This window comes from Falco biarmicus, chromosome W, assembly GCF_023638135.1.
Source record: "Falco biarmicus isolate bFalBia1 chromosome W, bFalBia1.pri, whole genome shotgun sequence".
Lineage (NCBI taxonomy): Eukaryota > Metazoa > Chordata > Aves > Falconiformes > Falconidae > Falco > Falco biarmicus.
This window is the reverse complement of record NC_079310.1, coordinates 10,832,703-10,851,832: the sequence shown is the minus strand read 5'-3', so window position 1 is coordinate 10,851,832 and position 19,130 is coordinate 10,832,703. Positions and strand designations below refer to the sequence as shown.

General features: G+C 43.5%; 1 protein-coding gene across 1 annotated transcript in view; it reads right to left on the bottom strand.

Annotated features, from left to right (window-relative positions):
• The window catches only part of LOXHD1 (lipoxygenase homology PLAT domains 1), a 148,139-nt gene that overhangs the window by 103,176 nt on the left and 25,833 nt on the right, over positions 1–19,130 (bottom strand). Inside the window, 8 exon segments of the mRNA XM_056323194.1 lie at positions 3,477–3,637; positions 6,770–6,828; positions 6,831–6,914; positions 8,648–8,783; positions 11,215–11,301; positions 12,320–12,480; positions 17,149–17,284; positions 18,273–18,523. Coding sequence (XP_056179169.1) covers positions 3,477–3,637; positions 6,770–6,828; positions 6,831–6,914; positions 8,648–8,783; positions 11,215–11,301; positions 12,320–12,480; positions 17,149–17,284; positions 18,273–18,523 — 1,075 coding nt within the window.

Genomic DNA, 19,130 nt, shown 5'->3' with positions numbered 1-19,130 from the left:
TCCATTAGATTCAGAGGTACATATGTATTTGTGTGTGTCTTTAAATACAATCTATATATAAAAATATGTGTAAAATTGATAGACATTTCAGTCTATTTTTAGGTAACCAAAGGAGATTTCTCTGGATCTTTTGTATGATGAACACTTTTGGCATTTGACTGAATAAATGTTCTTTCACAGCAGTCTCCTAGTGCATAATCCCATTCATGGTTTGTCTGTTCTTCAGAGAATTATCGATGTTCCCTTATGCTCGCACTGGAGAAAAATTAGGATGTTGCAGTCCATATGCTTAGAAAAAAAATGTAATGAAGTATCATTGAAGATTTCAGTGGAGCTGTAATGATTTATAGCATATAAAATTCTATCCTATAATGAACTCATGACTGCCTGACTGAAAATTCATTTCTGTCTGGGATATAAATACTATAAAAAATAGGCTATTTGAGAGAATGTCAGCTAGTCCATTCCTGGACTTCCACAGAGCCTTGAGGAGAAAATGAAATTTGAAGAACTCTGTGATGAGCTTCAGAAAGGTTTGGCTCCAGTTTTGGGCAAAAGGTGAACTCCTTAATCTTGAACTTTCTAGCAGTATTCATAATCACGATACCTAAAACCACATCAGGTATTCTGAGGTATAAATTGTTCATTTGCACCACAGAACACATGGATATTATGATGTCACATGGTCATAAGGGAGGAATCATACTGCAGTGCACCCAAGTGATGTACTAGTAATTCTGCAAATAACGCTTGGAGACGTTACTTACATTTACCTCTTACATGCACAGATCAAATGATCGCTTTAAAAATCACTGACTCTAAGAAGAGCTACAAGCCATTCCCTTTACAACTAACTGTTTTAAGAGTTGAAAGCACAGGCCTGGGAGTCATTATTTCTCAATGCTCTTCCTGAATCTGACACAAACTCACAATTAATCCACTTAGCTTCCCTTTATCTCTCCTGGCTCCCTTGTACAACAAAACTCATGGAGCTCTTGTTTCCCACAGAATCATAAAAAAGCTTTCAAATTAAAAGAGAAAACACAGCCATGTATATGGATATGTAAATAACGAAAACAGAGACTTCAACGAGTTCTGTGTGATGAAGATCTATAAGGGTATCCTGCAGACATCAGTTCTACTGGAAGCTGGTTAGCCAGCTCTTTGCTACAGTGTCTGCTCTCCACATGCTGGTACAGCCTAGTCTTTACAGAGTGAAGAAGCCTGTGAAGCTTTCTGCACGGGTGAGATGTGTTTCTGCTAGAAGGCATTTTGTCCTCTAGCTGTCTCACAGTATCAGCTAGGCAGCAGAAAGTCAATAGAGTAGCTTTCAGTAAGGACACCACAGCAGCAGCAGGTGTTTGCTCCAGACCATGCTGTGTAGCAGGGTGGAAGTTAATCTGGTCTTGGAGATGAAGGCAATGAAAACATCAGCATGTCTACTGGTTGGCCACAGACTGGCCAAGCAGAAGCAGAAGCTTCCCTGGTGTCCCCCAGATGGCATCCCTAGCTAACCCTACTTGCATTGGCTCTTCTTGGCCAAGCCTTCTTCAACACCTTGGTTCTGAAGAAGCAGGTGAAGCAAGTCTCTCTGAGCAGCTGCCAAAGCAGCCAGGACATAAGCTGTCCTTGGCCTACAGGACTGGAGGGGAACATCCAAACGCTGCAGGTCATGGAGGTGTTTATCCCTCACAATGGAGGATGCAGTAGGTGAACACCTTTGCCCTCAGATATCTCCAGACTCCCTGATGACACCCGTATACTGCGATGATGCCCCAGTCTCCCAAGAGACACAGGCACCAAAAATAGTGAGAGGGAGCAGCTGTCCCTGTGTTTTGAGGCGATCAGTCATGTCACCTTCTCAGTCTGAGAGGAAGAGATAATGCTGGCACAAGGACAGCAAATACAGCCACACAAACAACACTGATAACGCTTGGGAAAAGAGACATTAAGAAAGGTAAGAAGAGTGGAATTCCATCAGTTACCACTTGAAGCCTGAACACACTACTCCATGAATATTTTGGGGAGAAGGGATTTTATTTTTTTCTCCTTCCTTTTTCAGTCCCTGGCCTGAGGGAAATGCCCTGGGACTGATGCTTCTGACCCACGGGTGTAAAGCTAAGGGGAAGGGGTCATCACTCCAAGCTGAGAGACGGCACCCAGTTAAACAGTCAAGGAGACAATTCAAAAAGAAATCTTTAAAACAAGCCAGCTGCGCAGAGCAGTTAGACACAGAAATATCTCTGAGGAGTCTGAGCAAAACAGCTCTTCGCATGGACACTTCATGTCCAAGTAAAAACCTGTCTAGCTTGCTTAACTCAGTAAAACATATGGTTGTTAAATATGCATCAAAAGGCAGCAATGACAACATGGTGGTTTGTTCTTCCAAAAGGGAGAGACTGGCTTGCTTTTCACAACCAAGATGACACTGCATCTGCTGCTCCGTGCTGTCTCCCCGGTGAGTTTGCTCTCTGATGTGACATGGCTTTAGCAATGCAGAGAGGCTGGGGCTGACTCCCCTTATTACAGTGAAGCTCTTCCAAGACAAGAGACAAGTAACCAGCTTAGAGGTTTTACCTTTGCAATTTAAAAATAATTGTGTTTACATTTTACAACCCCACTTGTCCCCCAGGAGATGACTTTTTAGAATAGGTGCTTGATGCTGTTAGGTGGAGCTCAATGGACTTCCATCCTACAGGGTGGACATCCTGAGAGGGCAAGAAGGACTTTACAGGACACTGAGCTACACTGAAGTTAGTCTCGTGTTTTCACCCAGTTCTCTCTAGTTTGTGCTGCAATGTTGAGGCAGACCCTAGTTAGTGCCAGGACAGATGGTGCATCTCACTCCTCATGGGTAGCCTCAGCACAGCACATTTCTTTGGGCCACTTCACTGTCTAGGAAAGAGAATACATTTATAACCCACCCATAGGGGTAAGTCACAACCCTCTGCTCTGCCACTATCTCTGCCTGTATGATGTGCACTTCCCTTCATGCAAGGAGATCTTGAGATGGCAGCATAACAATTTTGCATTCTTCCAACACAAAAATAGCATCCTATTGCTCCTGGCAAGATGGGATGTGCATGTGAGGGATCAGAACCTCATTCCACGCATGCAATAAAACTAGCAGACTGCAGCAGATTGCAAAGTGTGTTTCTGCAGCAGGCAATTGCAGTGACACTGGATGTGGTACTGGAAGGTTGGATTTCATCTTTTGGAAATGCTCTGTGTTACTGAGCTAATTGCTGAGGAGTTCACAATTCAGATTGCTCTTTGCTTGGTAAGGGGAGTTAACCATATCTTAAACCTCCCAATCCACACTCTTTGCTTTCAGGCTTAGCAAAAATAAATGAATGAATAAATAAAAAGGATTAAGCTGTGCTCAGAAAATTCCAGTCTTGGAACAACAGGTAGGCTTTTCAAAGTCTGACAAATGTATAGATGGAGGCATAATTTGCAAGCATTGTTTCCAGTACCTGTAGCAGGGGGATTCCACAGCCTCACTTTCTGGCTGTCCTTCTTCCCTCACTATCACTTTGGCAAGGTATCAGCCACTGCTTCCTCCTTTGCCATCATGCCCTATCCTCACCCTCCTCACCTGCTTCAGCGTTACTGCTTTGATGAAGAATTCATCAGCCTTTGAGAAGAAGAAAAAAAAGTAAGGCATATTTCTCCTTAAAAACAAACCAACCAACCAAATTTATTATTGCAATCAAACCAACATCATCACCATGCTGCAAGATAATTCTTCACTAGATGAAGGAGAAAGTATGAATTAATTTGCCAAAGAATGAAAGCTTGAATATTTGTGCTAGATGTATAATGTTAGATTTACGAATATATGATCTGCCAGCATTTTAAATCTCCCATGTCATTGTGTGCCCTCCACAACTGTAAAAAAGAAAAGCGATTTGATTATGAAGAAGTTCATACAGAGAGGCAGGAAATCCAAGCTCAGACCCCTGCTCAGATATCAGCTTTCTGAGAAATCTGGGGTATGTCACTTCAGACTAAATGCACAGAAGTATTTAGAGGTACGGTTCAAAGACATTACCCTACATTGAATTCAGACTACATGGACTGCTGAGCACAGTTTAACCCAGCCATCTCCTGGCATGCGAACACTGAGCATGGCTGCACAGGGGTATTTCCAGCTGCTCCATGAGCCGTGTTCAGAGGTTGGTGTGAACCGGCTAGATACCCTTAATACCCTACAGAAAACATGAATTTTATGTCTTTTTATATTTTTTTTTCTTTTCCCCTCCCCTGGAAAAGGGCTCCAATCATCAACCAACAGATTAGCCCAAGTGATGTCCCCTGAAGACCATCACTCTGTTACCCCAGCACGTGCTGGGAGCAGCAGTTCTCCATGGCTGAAGGAAGAGAGATGCATTAAAAGAGCGAGTCACTCCCCTGGGAACCAGGCCAGACAAGTACCTATGGCACACGTACAGATGCACACGTACCTGGTAAATACTGTGGGTAAACACACAGCGTATCTGAAGCATATAGCCCTGCAAACAGGCACGACTGCTGTGGTTACTAGCTGGCTGACATGCCTGGCTAGGTAAGAGGAAGCTAACCGAACACTGCAATTCATTCATTCTTCAGCTCCCAGAAGCCCATGAAGCACGTACGGTGGTAACACATATCCAGCTAACTCCCAGAAAGTGTAGTGGCAAGGCAATATTTAATTATCTATTCAAATGTATTAGAACAACCATAATTTTTCCAGTATTCATGACTCCAAACTGACTTTTAAAATAAAGGCAGCTAAACATATTACCACTGTTTTAAAATGATGGGCTTACATACATGATCAAGTGCTACTTACATACTCAAAACTGCTGAACTGGGGACTTCAGGTATCAAACCCTCACTGAGCCAGTCTAAGTCAATGAAGTCTAATTCATTAGTCCTGATGTTCATCTTAACTGATTAACAACTGATATAAATTAATGAGTAGCTAACTAACTGGAACTACAGCAAGGAAAACACCTAATTTAGAGGCATCTTTAAATTTTACCTTCTGTACAGGCTGTTAGTTTGCATCTGCAAGCAAACTTTTCAATTTAAATTGGTAATCAAGGTACAGTCGGTTTAAGTGGCCATAGATTAAAGACTGCACTGACTTAGCTACATTTCTTTTTAACAGGGTACCTGAGTCTATCAGTGTAGATATACTCATTCAGTCTCTGAAATATAAGAGCTCTAAGTTTGTCAGGATCAATCCTTAAACAGCTTCCAATTCATTCACCAGCTTTCAGCTCCTCATGCCAAGAGAGCAGTTTTCCTGTAATAGCTTCCAGTTTGGTTTATATCACTTGGACACTATTAATCACATCAATTTATTTCCAAAATTCTTTTTCCCTTTTTTTTCCCCCTTCGTGCAAATTAACATATAACTCATTTTTGGCAGTAAAAATAAAATAGTCATCATCTGTGTTTAAAATATTTGTATCTTCTTTCTTTGGAACACCATTGAATCAGTCTTCAAACCACCACCAAAACATGAATCATTTTGTTACCATTTTGACAAAATGCTGTCCTTTAGAGCTTGTACCTACCTTTTAAAAATAATTAAAAAAAAATCTATAATGCAAGCGCATAGGTAAAAATGTGATGTTTTCAATGTCTATGTCTGAAAACCTTGAGATCATTTAGAAGCAGAACCAACTTTTACACTATGTAAACACCACATGTTTCCACAGACAGGTCTTATGGGCATAAGAAAACCTTGATGAAAGTTTTTTTCAAAGTCTAAAAAACTCAATTATTTCAGTGAAGAACTGGAAATTTTGGACTCTCAAAGGCAATTCCAACATGTTAATATATATTTGAGAAGCTTAATTCAATAGTCGATTTTGAAAACGCAACCTCTTTTTATCCTCATTTTCTTTCCATTCCAAATCTCCAATCAAATAATGACACAAAAGATGGGAAGTCTGCAGAGTTCTGTGATCAGATTCTCAAAATCTCCTCCAGGAGATACTGATTACATTTTACCAGTCGAAGCTGGACCCTAGAGTTCCAAAACATGCCTCATAATTGAATACATATTAAGTAGGTTGACCCCACAGATCAGATCAGCACACTATTTGCTTGTTAATGCTGCGAGGGCTTTAACTGCAGTTTGACCTCTTCATTATCTCCAGCTTCCCAGGGAACAGGCTCTGTCTCCAGTTCAGTCCATTTCCACCCCCCTCCGCTCAGGACATGGGCATACAAAAACATGTTGAAAACCAGATTGAAAAGAAGACACAAGAATTGAGTGCAGCGTGGTTGAGGGAAGACAGGAGGAAATATAAATGAAAAAATATAAAGAAAAACACTTTAGGCTTTCAGTTCTGATTTTCACATTAAATAAGATGCTTTTTCTTCCTTTGCCCAAGGATCCAGATTTTTGCCATATTATATAGAGGACGAAAGGCTCCTTCTTGTTCTTGGAAGACGGACTTTTTCCCCAGCCTGAAGATGCAATTTCCCAGTCCTTAGCTGGGAAGCAAACCAGGAGCCTCTGTTATGAATACACAACAATGTCAAACAGGCACACTGTCCCTGACATAAGCCTCCCTCCAGCTGCAACCTGCTATGATACTCTGTGGATGTGATCTATTTCTCCATACTGCCCTAGCCCAAACTGGCAAGGAAATAAACCAAGTTTACAAATACACATCTAAAAATTTTTTTTATATATATATATATATATATATATACAAACCACCACACACTTTAAAACCCATCTTAAGGAGCAGCTGTGTGAACTTACATTGCCTTTTTCAAATTTATTGGCAGTGTTGATGCAGTTGTAGAGAACACGGTCTCCTGCTCACCGATGAGGCAGACGAAGACGTTGGCATCCGTGCCACTCCCACTTACCATCCCAGTGTAAACCATCACCCGGTACTTCATCACTGTGGAGACATAAATTAATAAAGCAATTTCAGCAACACAATTAATTGCCATTTAAATTTACTGCATTTTCCATGGACTTGCAATTAAGTTGAAGCATTCATGCTTCCAGCTGATACTTCTGATGTATAGGCTTTTACACTTCCATGTTATCACTAGGAAAAGAAAAAATTCCAAAATAGGAAGGCCTGAATTGTTAAGAAAACCCATAAAACCCTTCCAAAGAAGGACACAAAAATGCTGTCCCCTTCAGGTAAAACCTCATGAATTGGGGTGCATAGCCTCCATGGGGCCCCAGTCCTCCTATACCCCCCTCCTGCCTTCCCAAGAGGGTCCTGATGATGGGCAGCCTTGCAACAATGTGTTTGGGGAAAACATCATTTTCAGCATCCAGGGGCATGGCAGACAGACAAAAAAGTTAAAAAACGGCCGAGCACTCAGGGACCTGAGGAACAGGTTCTTCATGTTGGCTTTATGGGAAAGGACAAGCCCAGCTGGCCCCATTTACTTGGGACCCTGATAGTGCAGGAGGTTGGATTGAATCTTGCTTCAATGTCACCTTTGAGATCTTTCTTTAAGATTTTGCTGGAAGGATTTTGAGCTGCCACCTTCCTGCCTCCACCCTGCCCTCCTACCTCGCTGGGTGAAGGATTTCCAGAAGAAATTTCACAACAAAGAACCGACCCAGAGACCAGCCTTCAAGAGAAAGACCTTTTTCTCCAGCATCAGGAAGGGACGAGAAGCGATGCTCCCCAAACCCACCTGCAAGCCCAACACGCAGATGCTGCATCTGGCCTCTGCTCAGCACAGCCGCTCCTGATGGGAAAGCACCTGCATCTGAACTCAAACAGCCCTCGCCATAGTTGATTAAAAATACATTTCCAAACCAGGTTTATTTACATTTTAATAACATCTGCAATTACAATTACTCTTCCTCTTCTGCAGAACTGCTCAGATGCATGCAGATCACAGAGTTCATCGGAAATTTCAGAAAACAGGAGAGTCATGCTCTGCAGAGTGTGGAGCCCAGTTGGGTGCTTTGGTGGAAATAAGAGAAATCCCAACGGCCACCTTGAGATATTCTGCTCTCCAAAATTTCCTCTCCAAGTACACTTAATTCTTGTCACACCAGGTCAAGACAGAAGTGACCACTTCAGGAAGCCAACACAAAGTTCTGCAGTTTTCCTTAATCAAATCTCCAGTTCAAGTACATTTAACTCAGTAAATAATTTGAATTGCTCACGCATACTGAAAGGTGCCTATGCTCTTGCACAACTCTTCTGTGCAGCTTGCTATACGTTTATACATATAGCTGCATAAATGTGCATATAATTTAAAAAAAAACTTTAAAGCCCAAAAACGATTGTTACATTTCAGTTTACATTTCAGCTTAGCTTGCTCTCCATAAGCATCCCTTCAAACCTGGCAGTTCACATTTTAAGGGAGACTAGGAAAAAAAAAACAAGTTTGAAAGAAAAATATAGCTCTGGAAACAATTGTGCTGTGGCCAGATCTCTCCCACCTCTCACCACAGAGAAATCTGCTCAGAATAAGAGCCTGGGATTTCTGAGGCTTCATGCAGCTAATGATGCATACAGAAAATACTGCAGAGAGAAAGTGCCAGAAAGAGAAGCTAATTGAATTGCATCGGTCTGCCTGTGCATCCCTTACACAAAGAGGGTTTCTTTCTATTCAGGTCCTAAGCGAGCCCCTGCATGGAGCCTGTGGTTCTCACCTGGCATGACTTCAGTCACTAGAGATCCCTCCGCAGGGAGCTCCCGCATGATCTCATTGTCGTCTTCATTTATATCTAGCCAGTGGCCGCAGTTGAATGAGTATTTTTCTTTTATCAGCGTTTTCAGCAGAGTTACCTTCATTAAACTAAAACACTGCGTGAGTTCAGAGGCTTAAAGACAAAAAAGCAACAAGCTCCTGACAGGTTTTTGCCTGGGAAGCAAGAGTATGTAGCAGCAGAGGAATAACACACATTAATAACAAGACTGTCATCCTGACTCGTGCACCACAGTGATGCATGGAGCAAAGTCTGTCATAGCTGACGGCTTTTTCTTCCTCCTTTCTCCAATTGCTCCATGGTGTTGTGAAAGTTCTGATGGATACCCTGGCTCTTAGTAATTGCTCATCACGTGCCACTGTATAAATCCACAGAGCAAATCGGGGATGGCATTTGCACCACCACTTCTGGCAGCTCAGAATCAGGGTATGCCACACGGAGGAGATACTCAGAAAATGGCAGCAAGCACGATCAAAGATCTGCAGGAGCTTCCAAAGGACTAATAAGCAAACAGTTGGGGCTCTGCAGACGGCTGGCAAAACAGGTGAAGGAAGGGTACGGTAAAGGTCTGCAAAATCACAGGCGGCATGGGAAGGCAGAGGGGGGTCAGCTATTCATTATTCCTGCCACAAGAAATACAGAACATCAAATGATGCTCGTAGAGCAAAGCTCAAAGTGAACCAAAGGACACAGCCAACCTGTGAAGTCCTTGTCAAAAGCTGTTATGGTTGCTAAAAGTTTAAATGTTCAAGGGGAAACTGGAACCTTTGAACAAATAAATGGAAGGGAAACCTACTAAATGCTTTGTGTTTAGTAGATCCATTCAGGAAATAAGTCTCCAACTGGAAATAGTCAGAAACAGGAAGAATGTTAGGGGAAAGTATCATAAATGCTTGCCCTTTCCTTACTGTTCTCTAATCACGCACTTATGCAGCACAGGAGGGAGGGTGCTGGGTGAGATGGACCTTTGGCCTGACCAATAAGACTGTTCTTCTGTTCCTGTAATAGAAAATGGAAGCCTGCCCTGACATGAGAACAAGCCTGGCATGAAATGTGTGAGGGCTGGACCAAAGCATCATTAAGGCTTCGTCTAAGCTTCAAGATGCTAAAATGGATGCCCAAGCGACAGGATTCATGTGCCATGAGCCTGATGCAGCCAGAAAACATCAGACTGGCTGTACACAGGCAGATTGATTTCAGGCATCTTCACTAGGTTTGCTTAGACTGTTTGGCCCAAAGTAAATGCCTCTTGTCTTCCCTGAACACAATTTCTATGCAGCAAAAGAGGATGCCCCAGGGAAATGCATAGCCATGGAAGGTCTAAGCATTTTTGCTCATCTGTGAACAAACTGGTAGAGATGATTGCAGCGGCCCAAAGTCTGACCAACACTTTCTTTTTGATAAAAGCCGCAGCCAGATGCCTTCTCCCACCATATGGTGAACAGAACGGTACTTGATGCCCTCTCCTGCTGACGCAGAAGGTTCAGACACAAGTTATACGACCAATATGATCAAGTTAGTGCCACTTTATTAAGGGATACACAGCAATGTATACACTAGCACAAAGCACACACATTGCTTCTAGATTGCTAATAGGCTAAAGCTGCTTGTCTATTCACTCTCCTGCACTATGATTGGTCACAGCATGGTATCCATGCTCCTCGCCTACATTCTGTTTTGACATTCTATTTTCTTATTTTTCAGTCCAACTCCTTTATCTCTTTCCCACGTGCAGTTCCTTAATAGTCCAACTCTCTTATCTCTCTGCCAGTACACAGTTTCTTTGTCTCCCTTGGCCTTGCATATGTCCTTCACAACAGCTGCAGCTTGTTACAGCTTTGGCCTGCTCGGCCTGCTATTACAACAAAGTTACTTGGTCTGGATTGCTTATAATATTTCCGTTGTCTTCCAGCCATTCCACACTCTCTCCACTGGAGAGGCTGCGCATGCTTTTGCAGTTGCCTGATAATGTAGGAGAGCAGGACCTGTCAAAGCACGTTAGAAGCATGCAAGAAAAATCTCTAAGCGGTAAATTGTGATTTATCATCACAGTTCTTTATGGCTGCAAGCAACGTGTATGTTTTAAGTGCAGAGAACATCATCCAAGCTCTGTGGCCTGGTGCTGGAAGGATGGGGAAAGGTGATTTCCACCATCGATCTGGGTTGTTGGGAGCTGCTATTTCCCATTGGTCTCGTTTCCTATACATATAGCTGGGCTGAACTGAGAGGGAGGGGAAGGAGAAGGAATTTCCTCCAGAAAACATGCAATGAATCCCTTCTCTCACGACATACTTTTGCCAGTGCTATGATGTGCTTGCTTCACATCCCATTTTCGTGTAGGATTTTCATTTCCACCCCTCAGCCAGCACCATCTGCAAAGGGAGACACCTCTGGCCGCTGCACATCAAACGCCACTGCCAGCTGGGGAACACAGCGACCCAGGACTGGCACTGCAGACCCCTGTAACCAGCCTGGCTTATCAGCTCTGCCTTCCCTTGTTGTCCCCTCACCTTATTCAGATGTCAGCCAGAAAAGGGATTTCTTTTCTCATGCCATATCCGAAGCTTATAAGATATGCCCAGATCAGGGAGCTCGATCTATAGAGGGGGAAAAAAAATGCTTTATCCATTTCTGTAAGTCAGCAAAGCATGCAGACAAAGGACACCTCTGAACATCTTTTAAGAGCCAAATCAGAGAAGAGTCAAAAGATAAAGAAAAAAAAAAAGTTCTTTAAAAGTAACAAACCCAACTCTGCAAAAGTAGCTTGACGCCTCTCTTTTCAGGAGAGGAGAGCATATAAGTTGAATCCATATGCTTTTGATCATGAGAGCTGCTTGTAACCACTCCTCCCAGTAAGAACTAAGGCCAGCTCTCAAGCTTCAGCTCTTTCTGGAACAGGGTCTGCCAAGCACAGCCACACTGCCCAGAAGGCACCTATGGCTGCTCCTGCTGCAAAGTGAGTAAATGCTTTGGCTATAGCCATCCATTAAAATCCTTTTTTTCTCAATTTTTCTCTGACCAGTCCCCAGTTAACTTTTAAATGTATTTGTTCCTAAACACAAGAAGGCCCTCCCTAACCTCCAAACTCAACATGCTGTTGAGCTCAGCCCTAAACATTCATGGAGGCTCACATCCAAGGAGGCTGAAGACCAGATCACTGAGGAGAGAAAACACCACTGCTAAATCTCCTGTAAAGAACTAATGACTGCTTAGGCACTGGGGAAAAAATAGATAAATTATTAACTTTAGAGAGGCATGGTCCAAATGGGAAGAACAGTCTAGAACATGAGTGGGGCTGTGCCTGGGGGGGATGGGGGGGGCGACTATCTGCTTGAGGAGCCACAGAGGAGATGTGGTACTTGGTACCACTATGACTTGAAGTCATCACCACTTGAGCACACAGGAGCACCAGCCCAAGTCCTGTCTGGATAAGACAAGCCGTATCCATAGGTGGGTAAATCATTTGCATCACCACCAAAGTGAATGACTACACCTCCACTTCAGAAGGATCTACTGAGGTGAAGATCTCATGCTGATGATTTTCTGTGCAGAGTTGAAGCTAATGCCCTGGAAAACACCACCAAGCCAAGCTTACCCCTTGAAGAAGATTCATACCATGAACTTGTCAGTCTGTCCAGCTTCAAAGTTGTCTGAATTGTTGTCCAGTTTCATCTCATCTGACTTCCCCTTGTCTCCACATATCTGGAAATAGATGGTGGCATCTGTCCCTGCATTCTTAATGTCACTTGTCCAGACCCACAGAGACCAGGGGCTTTCTACAGAGAAAGGTTCAAGACATTTTGTTTAAAAAATAATGTTTAAAAGTATCCTGGTAAAAAAACATAATTCTTATTATGGTAGAGAGAGCAGGATAGCGTGAAAGAAGACCAGGACAATTTATCCTTTTCTGCACAAACGTAATCAGCTGCTATGTGACATACAGGAACAAGATTGCCTAGAAGTATAATTCTGTGTTTTCATCTAAACTAAAATGAGAAATCCATAAATCACCACTTTCCAGGTGAACCATATTCTTCTGTGTTATCTATTACTAACAGGGTAGTCCAGATATGCACTCCATCTCTGTACTTTCAGCATACTTCTCCAACACCTACAAGTCTAGCTCCAAAGACCATTTTAAAGCCAGGGAAATAGTCAACTTTTGTTTTGTCAGCGAGAAAGAGTCTCCAGGTGCTTGTGTACAGTGCAATGCAGCTCCAGGTAGCACCTAAAACTTGCACCAGATGATCTGAGTCTGGAGCAAGGAGGATTATGGATACAGCCGTGTATCACTTCATCCTGAGCTAATCAGCCTTCCTGAGACTGGACCAATTACCCCAGATAAACCTTTTACAGGACTGGCTGGATCAGAGCCCATTCAGCTATCTCTAGCCAGGCTACATCGTGTGGGACAAACACGCTCAGAGCAACATAAAGATATTTTTCAGTAGTTTTTTTATCGCTTCACTCTCCAAACTAGCCGGCTGTAACAAGGTCTTTTACCATCTCATGCCAGCATAATCTTCATACAGTCCCTCTGCTGCCATCTCCTCACCTCATCCAGGGCATGCATTCTCTCTCTACTTCTCCCTCTCTCTTCCTCAGCTGCTCTCTGACCATTGGCTCTCAACCACTTAACAGAACCAGCCACAGCTGCACCTTATCTACATCAGCCAACCTGCAGCCCCTGAAGCCAACCCACAACTGTATATTATCAATGATAATTAACCCAGCTTCATTCTACTACACTTCCCTTTTTTTAAATGTTTTTAACAATCATTACAACCTTTTTACAAATAAAATTTTCATACAGTCCTCTATGAGTCCTCTACAAATACCCTTTTTTTTTTTCTTTTTAACATTTCATACCTCATGTTTTTATCAACCATCACAAACTGTTTACAAATAAACTTTTCATACAATTCGGACAACTTGTCCCTGAACTCATACTCATATTCATTGTTCACTTTTATCTTGGGCTTTTCATCTTCTGCAGGTTGATCACCTTTCTTCTTATCTGCTTTCGTAGCATCTGGGATTTTGATTTCTTCAGAGGAGGGTTCTGATGAACATATAGTGCCTTGTCCTTTCACCTCTTGGGTCACACTGGACAGTAACCTGAGTGAGCTCTCAGCAGCAGCAGATCTAGAATACAGCACTAATAAATCATCCTGTGTCCTGAAAAACTTCTTAACATCTTTGTGGTCGCCCATTTCTTCTTCAACTGCAGACACCTTCAACGAGCACATAAACACCAGCAAGAATACCACCAGGCTGAGCAGCAGCAGCAAAGGCGGGAGCCGCCCGCAGCACCGCGCTGCTCCCGCACCTTCCCCCGGCACAGCCATCACCTCTGTCTAGCCGGACCCACTCTGGACCCGCCACCGCTGCAGGCTGCTGCCACATCTGGCTGTGTACTCTGCCACTATTGCTCATTGCCCTCAGTCTCTTCACTCCACGGCAGTCAGGCTTCCTTCTCTTTGATCCAACAGCTCACCTTTACCAGTGTCTGATCCAGATCCCCAGGCTCTTCCCGCCTATCTCAACATGATCTGGATCACAGGCTACCCCTGCCTGTCTCCGCTACATTGGGTCACTGCCATTAGTGTTTCAAACATCCCCCAGCACAGCCATCACTGCTCATTACATTCAGTCTCATAATCTGAAGGTACTCACACAGGGCACCAGTTGTTGCAGCTGTTTTTAAATTATTTAAATGCCTAAATCCCACCCAACTTCAGTTAGCACTAGTGTTACTCTAAGTGATATGCCCAATGGCAAAGCTATGAAATTTTTTTACTTCTTAAGCCAAGCCTTCACCCCACAGTTTAAGTGTAAGAGCAGTCTACCTGCAGCAGCTTTACCCTGGTTTTCATACCAGAGGCTGGTTGCATATCTAAAGGTGAAATTATTCCCTCTAAAGAGCCCCTCATCTGCATTCTCTATTGATAGCAACATGCTTCACTTCTGCAGGCCTTGCAGCACCTACAGGAGAGGGAACAGGCTTCTTTCCTGACTTAGACATCAGCTGAATTATTAACAAATCCTAATGAAAGAATTGCTAACCCTTTCGGTGTTCCCGAGCCCGCATGAGCACGGCTTGACCTTCAGAGCCCAGAATGGAATATAAAAATATGATGACATGCATATAAATTAGATCTTTACTGATCTACTCAACATTTGACTGTAAAAAACGAGGGAACAGCTACTCAAAAATAAGGGGAAGAGGGAACTCTCTTTTACAAAAAGTTTTGCTCCAGTTTTAGTAATATGCAAAATGTTCATGACCACTCCTTTCTGCAAAGCAAGTTTCATCTGAGCAGAAATGAACCTAAGGCAAGTTGACGTGTGGCATGTGATGCGGCAGCATGCTCTCCCTGGGGAAAAGAGCAGGGGCGACTCAGACACCAGAGACTTCTCTCATCTGTCTGGTTTGGCCTCCCTGACCTCTTGCTGAAGGAAAGGAGGAGTGATGCATGCGGGAAGCGGGGAAAGGGAACTTGTACCAGGATTAAATGCTGATAGAGGGCTGTCAGGGAGAAACCACACAGGGAGAAACATGGGCGAGCTGGGTCTGCAGCTGCCGGAGGAGTCCAGGCATTTCCCCAAATACCCATCCTCATCCTCCCAGGGTTTGCTCGGCACATTCCTCTCTTTCCTATCCCTTCACATCAAGGGATCCTGGCAACTTAGAAATTCTCTCAGAGCCAGAGCAAATATTCCCTAGGGCACAAACACCAGGGAGGGCTAGACCTAACACTACAGTTTTCAGGATAATATTCAAGATAAGGCTAGGGAGGGAGGTGGGTGGGGAATAAAGAAAAACTGAGAATAAATACAAGCTACACATTGAGCTGCAATCTGGTGGGGGAACAGCTTGCAAACACTACGCAGGGAGCCATTTCACCATGGATACCCGAAGTGAGGTTGAACCAAGCTTTGATCAGCTCTGCAGAAAGGGATGGTCCTGCATGCACAGGGAGATAGGCGAGATGACATAAAAAAAGACATAGGACTTTTCTAACTCCAAGTCTTACGCTTCTATAATCTGGCAGCTAAAGGTCACAGATTTCTCAAGGCTCATGCTCTCTGTCTATCTCCTGCACTTCGACAGCAGGGGAATTAGCCTGTCAATAACAATCAGAGCTGATAATAGAGGGTTAAAGGTTGCAGATGCTTTAGTTAAATGGACTGAGTCAGAGGCACAGTGTGGTTATAACACTGACTAACATTTAGATAAAGCTTATTTAAATGACCTGCTGTTTAAGCAGGAGCCCACGAAGCATTCAGATTAAACCGTATCTATTATCCTAATTGAAACATTCTGCTTACACATACGCGTTGGTGCAGATGAGACAGCAGCGATCCCTTTTGCTTGCTGCAAAACCAGCCAGCAAGGCTGGATGCTGGAGCTGGGTTTAGATGGATGAACATGCCCGTATGCTGCCCTGCACAGCACACAGCAGCACCCCCAGACGTGTGCCATTGCCCCCCTCTAGAGAAGAGGCTTCAAACGCAGCACTCGTGTGCCTCAGGAGGCACCACTGGCAGCTGGGCAGGACTGAGAGCTGCTTTTTCTCAAAGACCAAGAGTAAAAATGTTGAAGTTAGTGGGGAGAATTTGGATTTTCTTCCTGTTTTCCACCAGGTTTGTCTTTGTATTATATTTAGGTTTCGTTTCCATTTGGAGTAGGAGAACTTTGCTTCTATAGTGCTGAGAAACATAGCCTGGCTTGTCTGCAAAGGTGAGATACCCTAAGCCCAGTGATCCTGGGAAGGCTGCCAGGTCCAACTTCTTCCCTTAAGAATATGAGTGCAATTCTTAAAAATATTTTTAAAGTTTCACTTTAAACTCCTCAAACCAGGATGTTCAAAGCTGAAACTCATGTGGGCCTCAGTTCCCTTGAGCCTCTATGACGAGCGAGGGGAAGCAAGCAGCCGACTCAATGTGAGTGATAGAGCAAGCTTCAATTTATTACGGCGCGATTATGTCTTATATACAGTTCCAGTTAATTATGCCTACAAATCATCTGCTGATTGGCTAAGCTCTAAAGGGTTACACTTTCATACGTCCTCCTATTTGCGGTTTCTGCGGATAGCTAACTACATATATTTTTTTTCCTCTCTTGTCTACGCGAATTCCTCAAAGTTATTTACAACATTAGGCACAAGGTCAGCATGACCTTATCTCTCTTCCCTTATTAGCAAGCCTGGTAATTTTCCATTTCTAGCAAGTCTGGTAATTTCTCGCTGCGGCCTAGCTTGGTTCACTCCAGACTTATGTCAAAAGCTGTATCACACAGTCCTTCTATGGAACCGTGGCCGTTCTCTTTCATCCATTCTGCAACACCTCTACTTGACCATGGGTTGACCATGTCAGTGTTGCATGGGTGATGCTCAGGATGTTGGGAGGGTCACAGGGGGCTCCTGGGCACTTGTACCTACTTTTCAGTCTTCTCTGGCGCAGGGAGAGCATTTTGTAGAGCTCCCGCTCTATGAGACCATCTCCTTCATCTTCATCCGGCTATTTCCTACACGGGAAAGTTTGCTCGATACCAGTGAATGGGCAGTAAACCACCACCTAGGAAAAGAGACTGGGAAGCTGAGTATGAATATTCTATTATTGGCAGCCCGCAGGACCTTGATATGGAAAACTTAACTAACTGAAGCAAAGACAGAGCTGGAGATCTTGGTCCTGCTCTCAAAATCAGTTTTTTTGGATCGACATGACCTGCACTGGTTGCACAATTCCCAAATTGGAGTATAGCTAGGACCCATCTGTCCTGTTATTCCCACTTTTCCAGAAGTACATCAAAATGGGTCAGCCAAGAAGAGGGAAAACTCCACAAAGGGAAAGGAATGGGAACCGGCAACGTGGTTGCAGGAGTCACCATCATGTCAGGGTGCAGCAAGTGCCCTGTACTACACCAGTGCACGGTAGGGTTTTGTAGGAAACACAAGATACAAAAAGCCTTCAGATAACATCCCAAGCTGATTTTGCTTTCCAGGAAAACTGCATTTCCTCCCAGCTTCAGGGTAGGCAGCTGCCTCTCTCTCCACCCTCCCACTACCTTCTGCTGATCCTGTGCACAATCTCACACCACCTATTGTTCCACTACCACCCAGTAACAGCTGTGGTTAGCTACTTTTTTTTTTTTTCTCTGAGCTCCAAAGCAGCATCTAAAAACTTCAGCAAAGTCTGAGTACAGATGAAAACCTTGAAACACTCAGCACAATCCAAGACTGCATTTCTGTCCGGTCCCTTGGGCGAACATCTGAAGGTGCTTTTGGCACTGAACAAACAATAATCTCTATCCTTGTGACTGCAAAGGGGCAATCAACCCAATTAGTGAGCGATTGACTTATGCATCTAATGTGCCTTTGAGGCAATCAGCTACTACCATGCATTATGTATAGTATTGACTTGTTAAACCAAGGGTACTGTCATCCAGATAAAAGCAGATTTTTTTAATATTTATTTATTTATTTATTAATCTGTATTTTCTTGTTGGGGTCAGGTTATGGAGAGGGAACAGCCTGACAGCTGCCTATGAACAACTTAGTCTCACCTTCTCACAAAACCAGCCAGAACTGACGCCACAGTTATCATGCCCAATGGTGACTCTGCTGAGAGGGCTGAGGAGAGCAGCTATCTCCACGTTAAAGAGATCTGTTCTGGCACACTCAAATTCACCTCCTTCCAAGAAAATCTTCCCACTGTTCTTTAAGCCTTTGGAGCCATGGAGGATTATGTGGATCTTGGAGTTTGTGCCAGCTCCTCTGATATCTCCTGTCACTACAGCGACATTGTACACAATACCTGAAGGAATCAGGAATTTGGTTAGGAAGAAAAGAAGGGAGGAAAAAAGAATGAGTGTAATAATTTTTATTGGATTTACATTGAGCTCTACTGGTTTCCCACTGGTCCTTTTCCAATGGTTCCCATTGCTTTCAACGGTGCAATGCTTCATTTGGTTGTGTCCCACACATACCTCTGAGAAACACGCCATTACCTTCAGACTGTCCAAGAAAAACAGGTTTGTGGCAACAAACTCCCTGTCACATGGCCCAATGGAAAAAAGTATGGGGTTTTTATCACCATGTAGTGAAGAAAGACCAAAAAAAAAAATGAATTGGCAATTAAGTCGCTTGAGTTTGAAAGGTACCGAGCACCAAACCTGTCAGAGGATGCTGAGAGGATGGAGAAGGGTGGCTTTAAACAGTGGGGGCATGATCTGTAGCATCACAAAACTCTGGAAACTTGGGGTCAGGAGCCTATAATGCTGCTGAGGCCAGCAGGACCTTCACTGTCACTGTGAGAGCCTAAAGATCTCAGCAAAACAAGCCTTGGGAGAGGTATTAGGCCATCTGGAAAAAAGAAAAATATTTCTGAAAAGAAGTCTATATGCATAAAAGTTGTTTTTTTT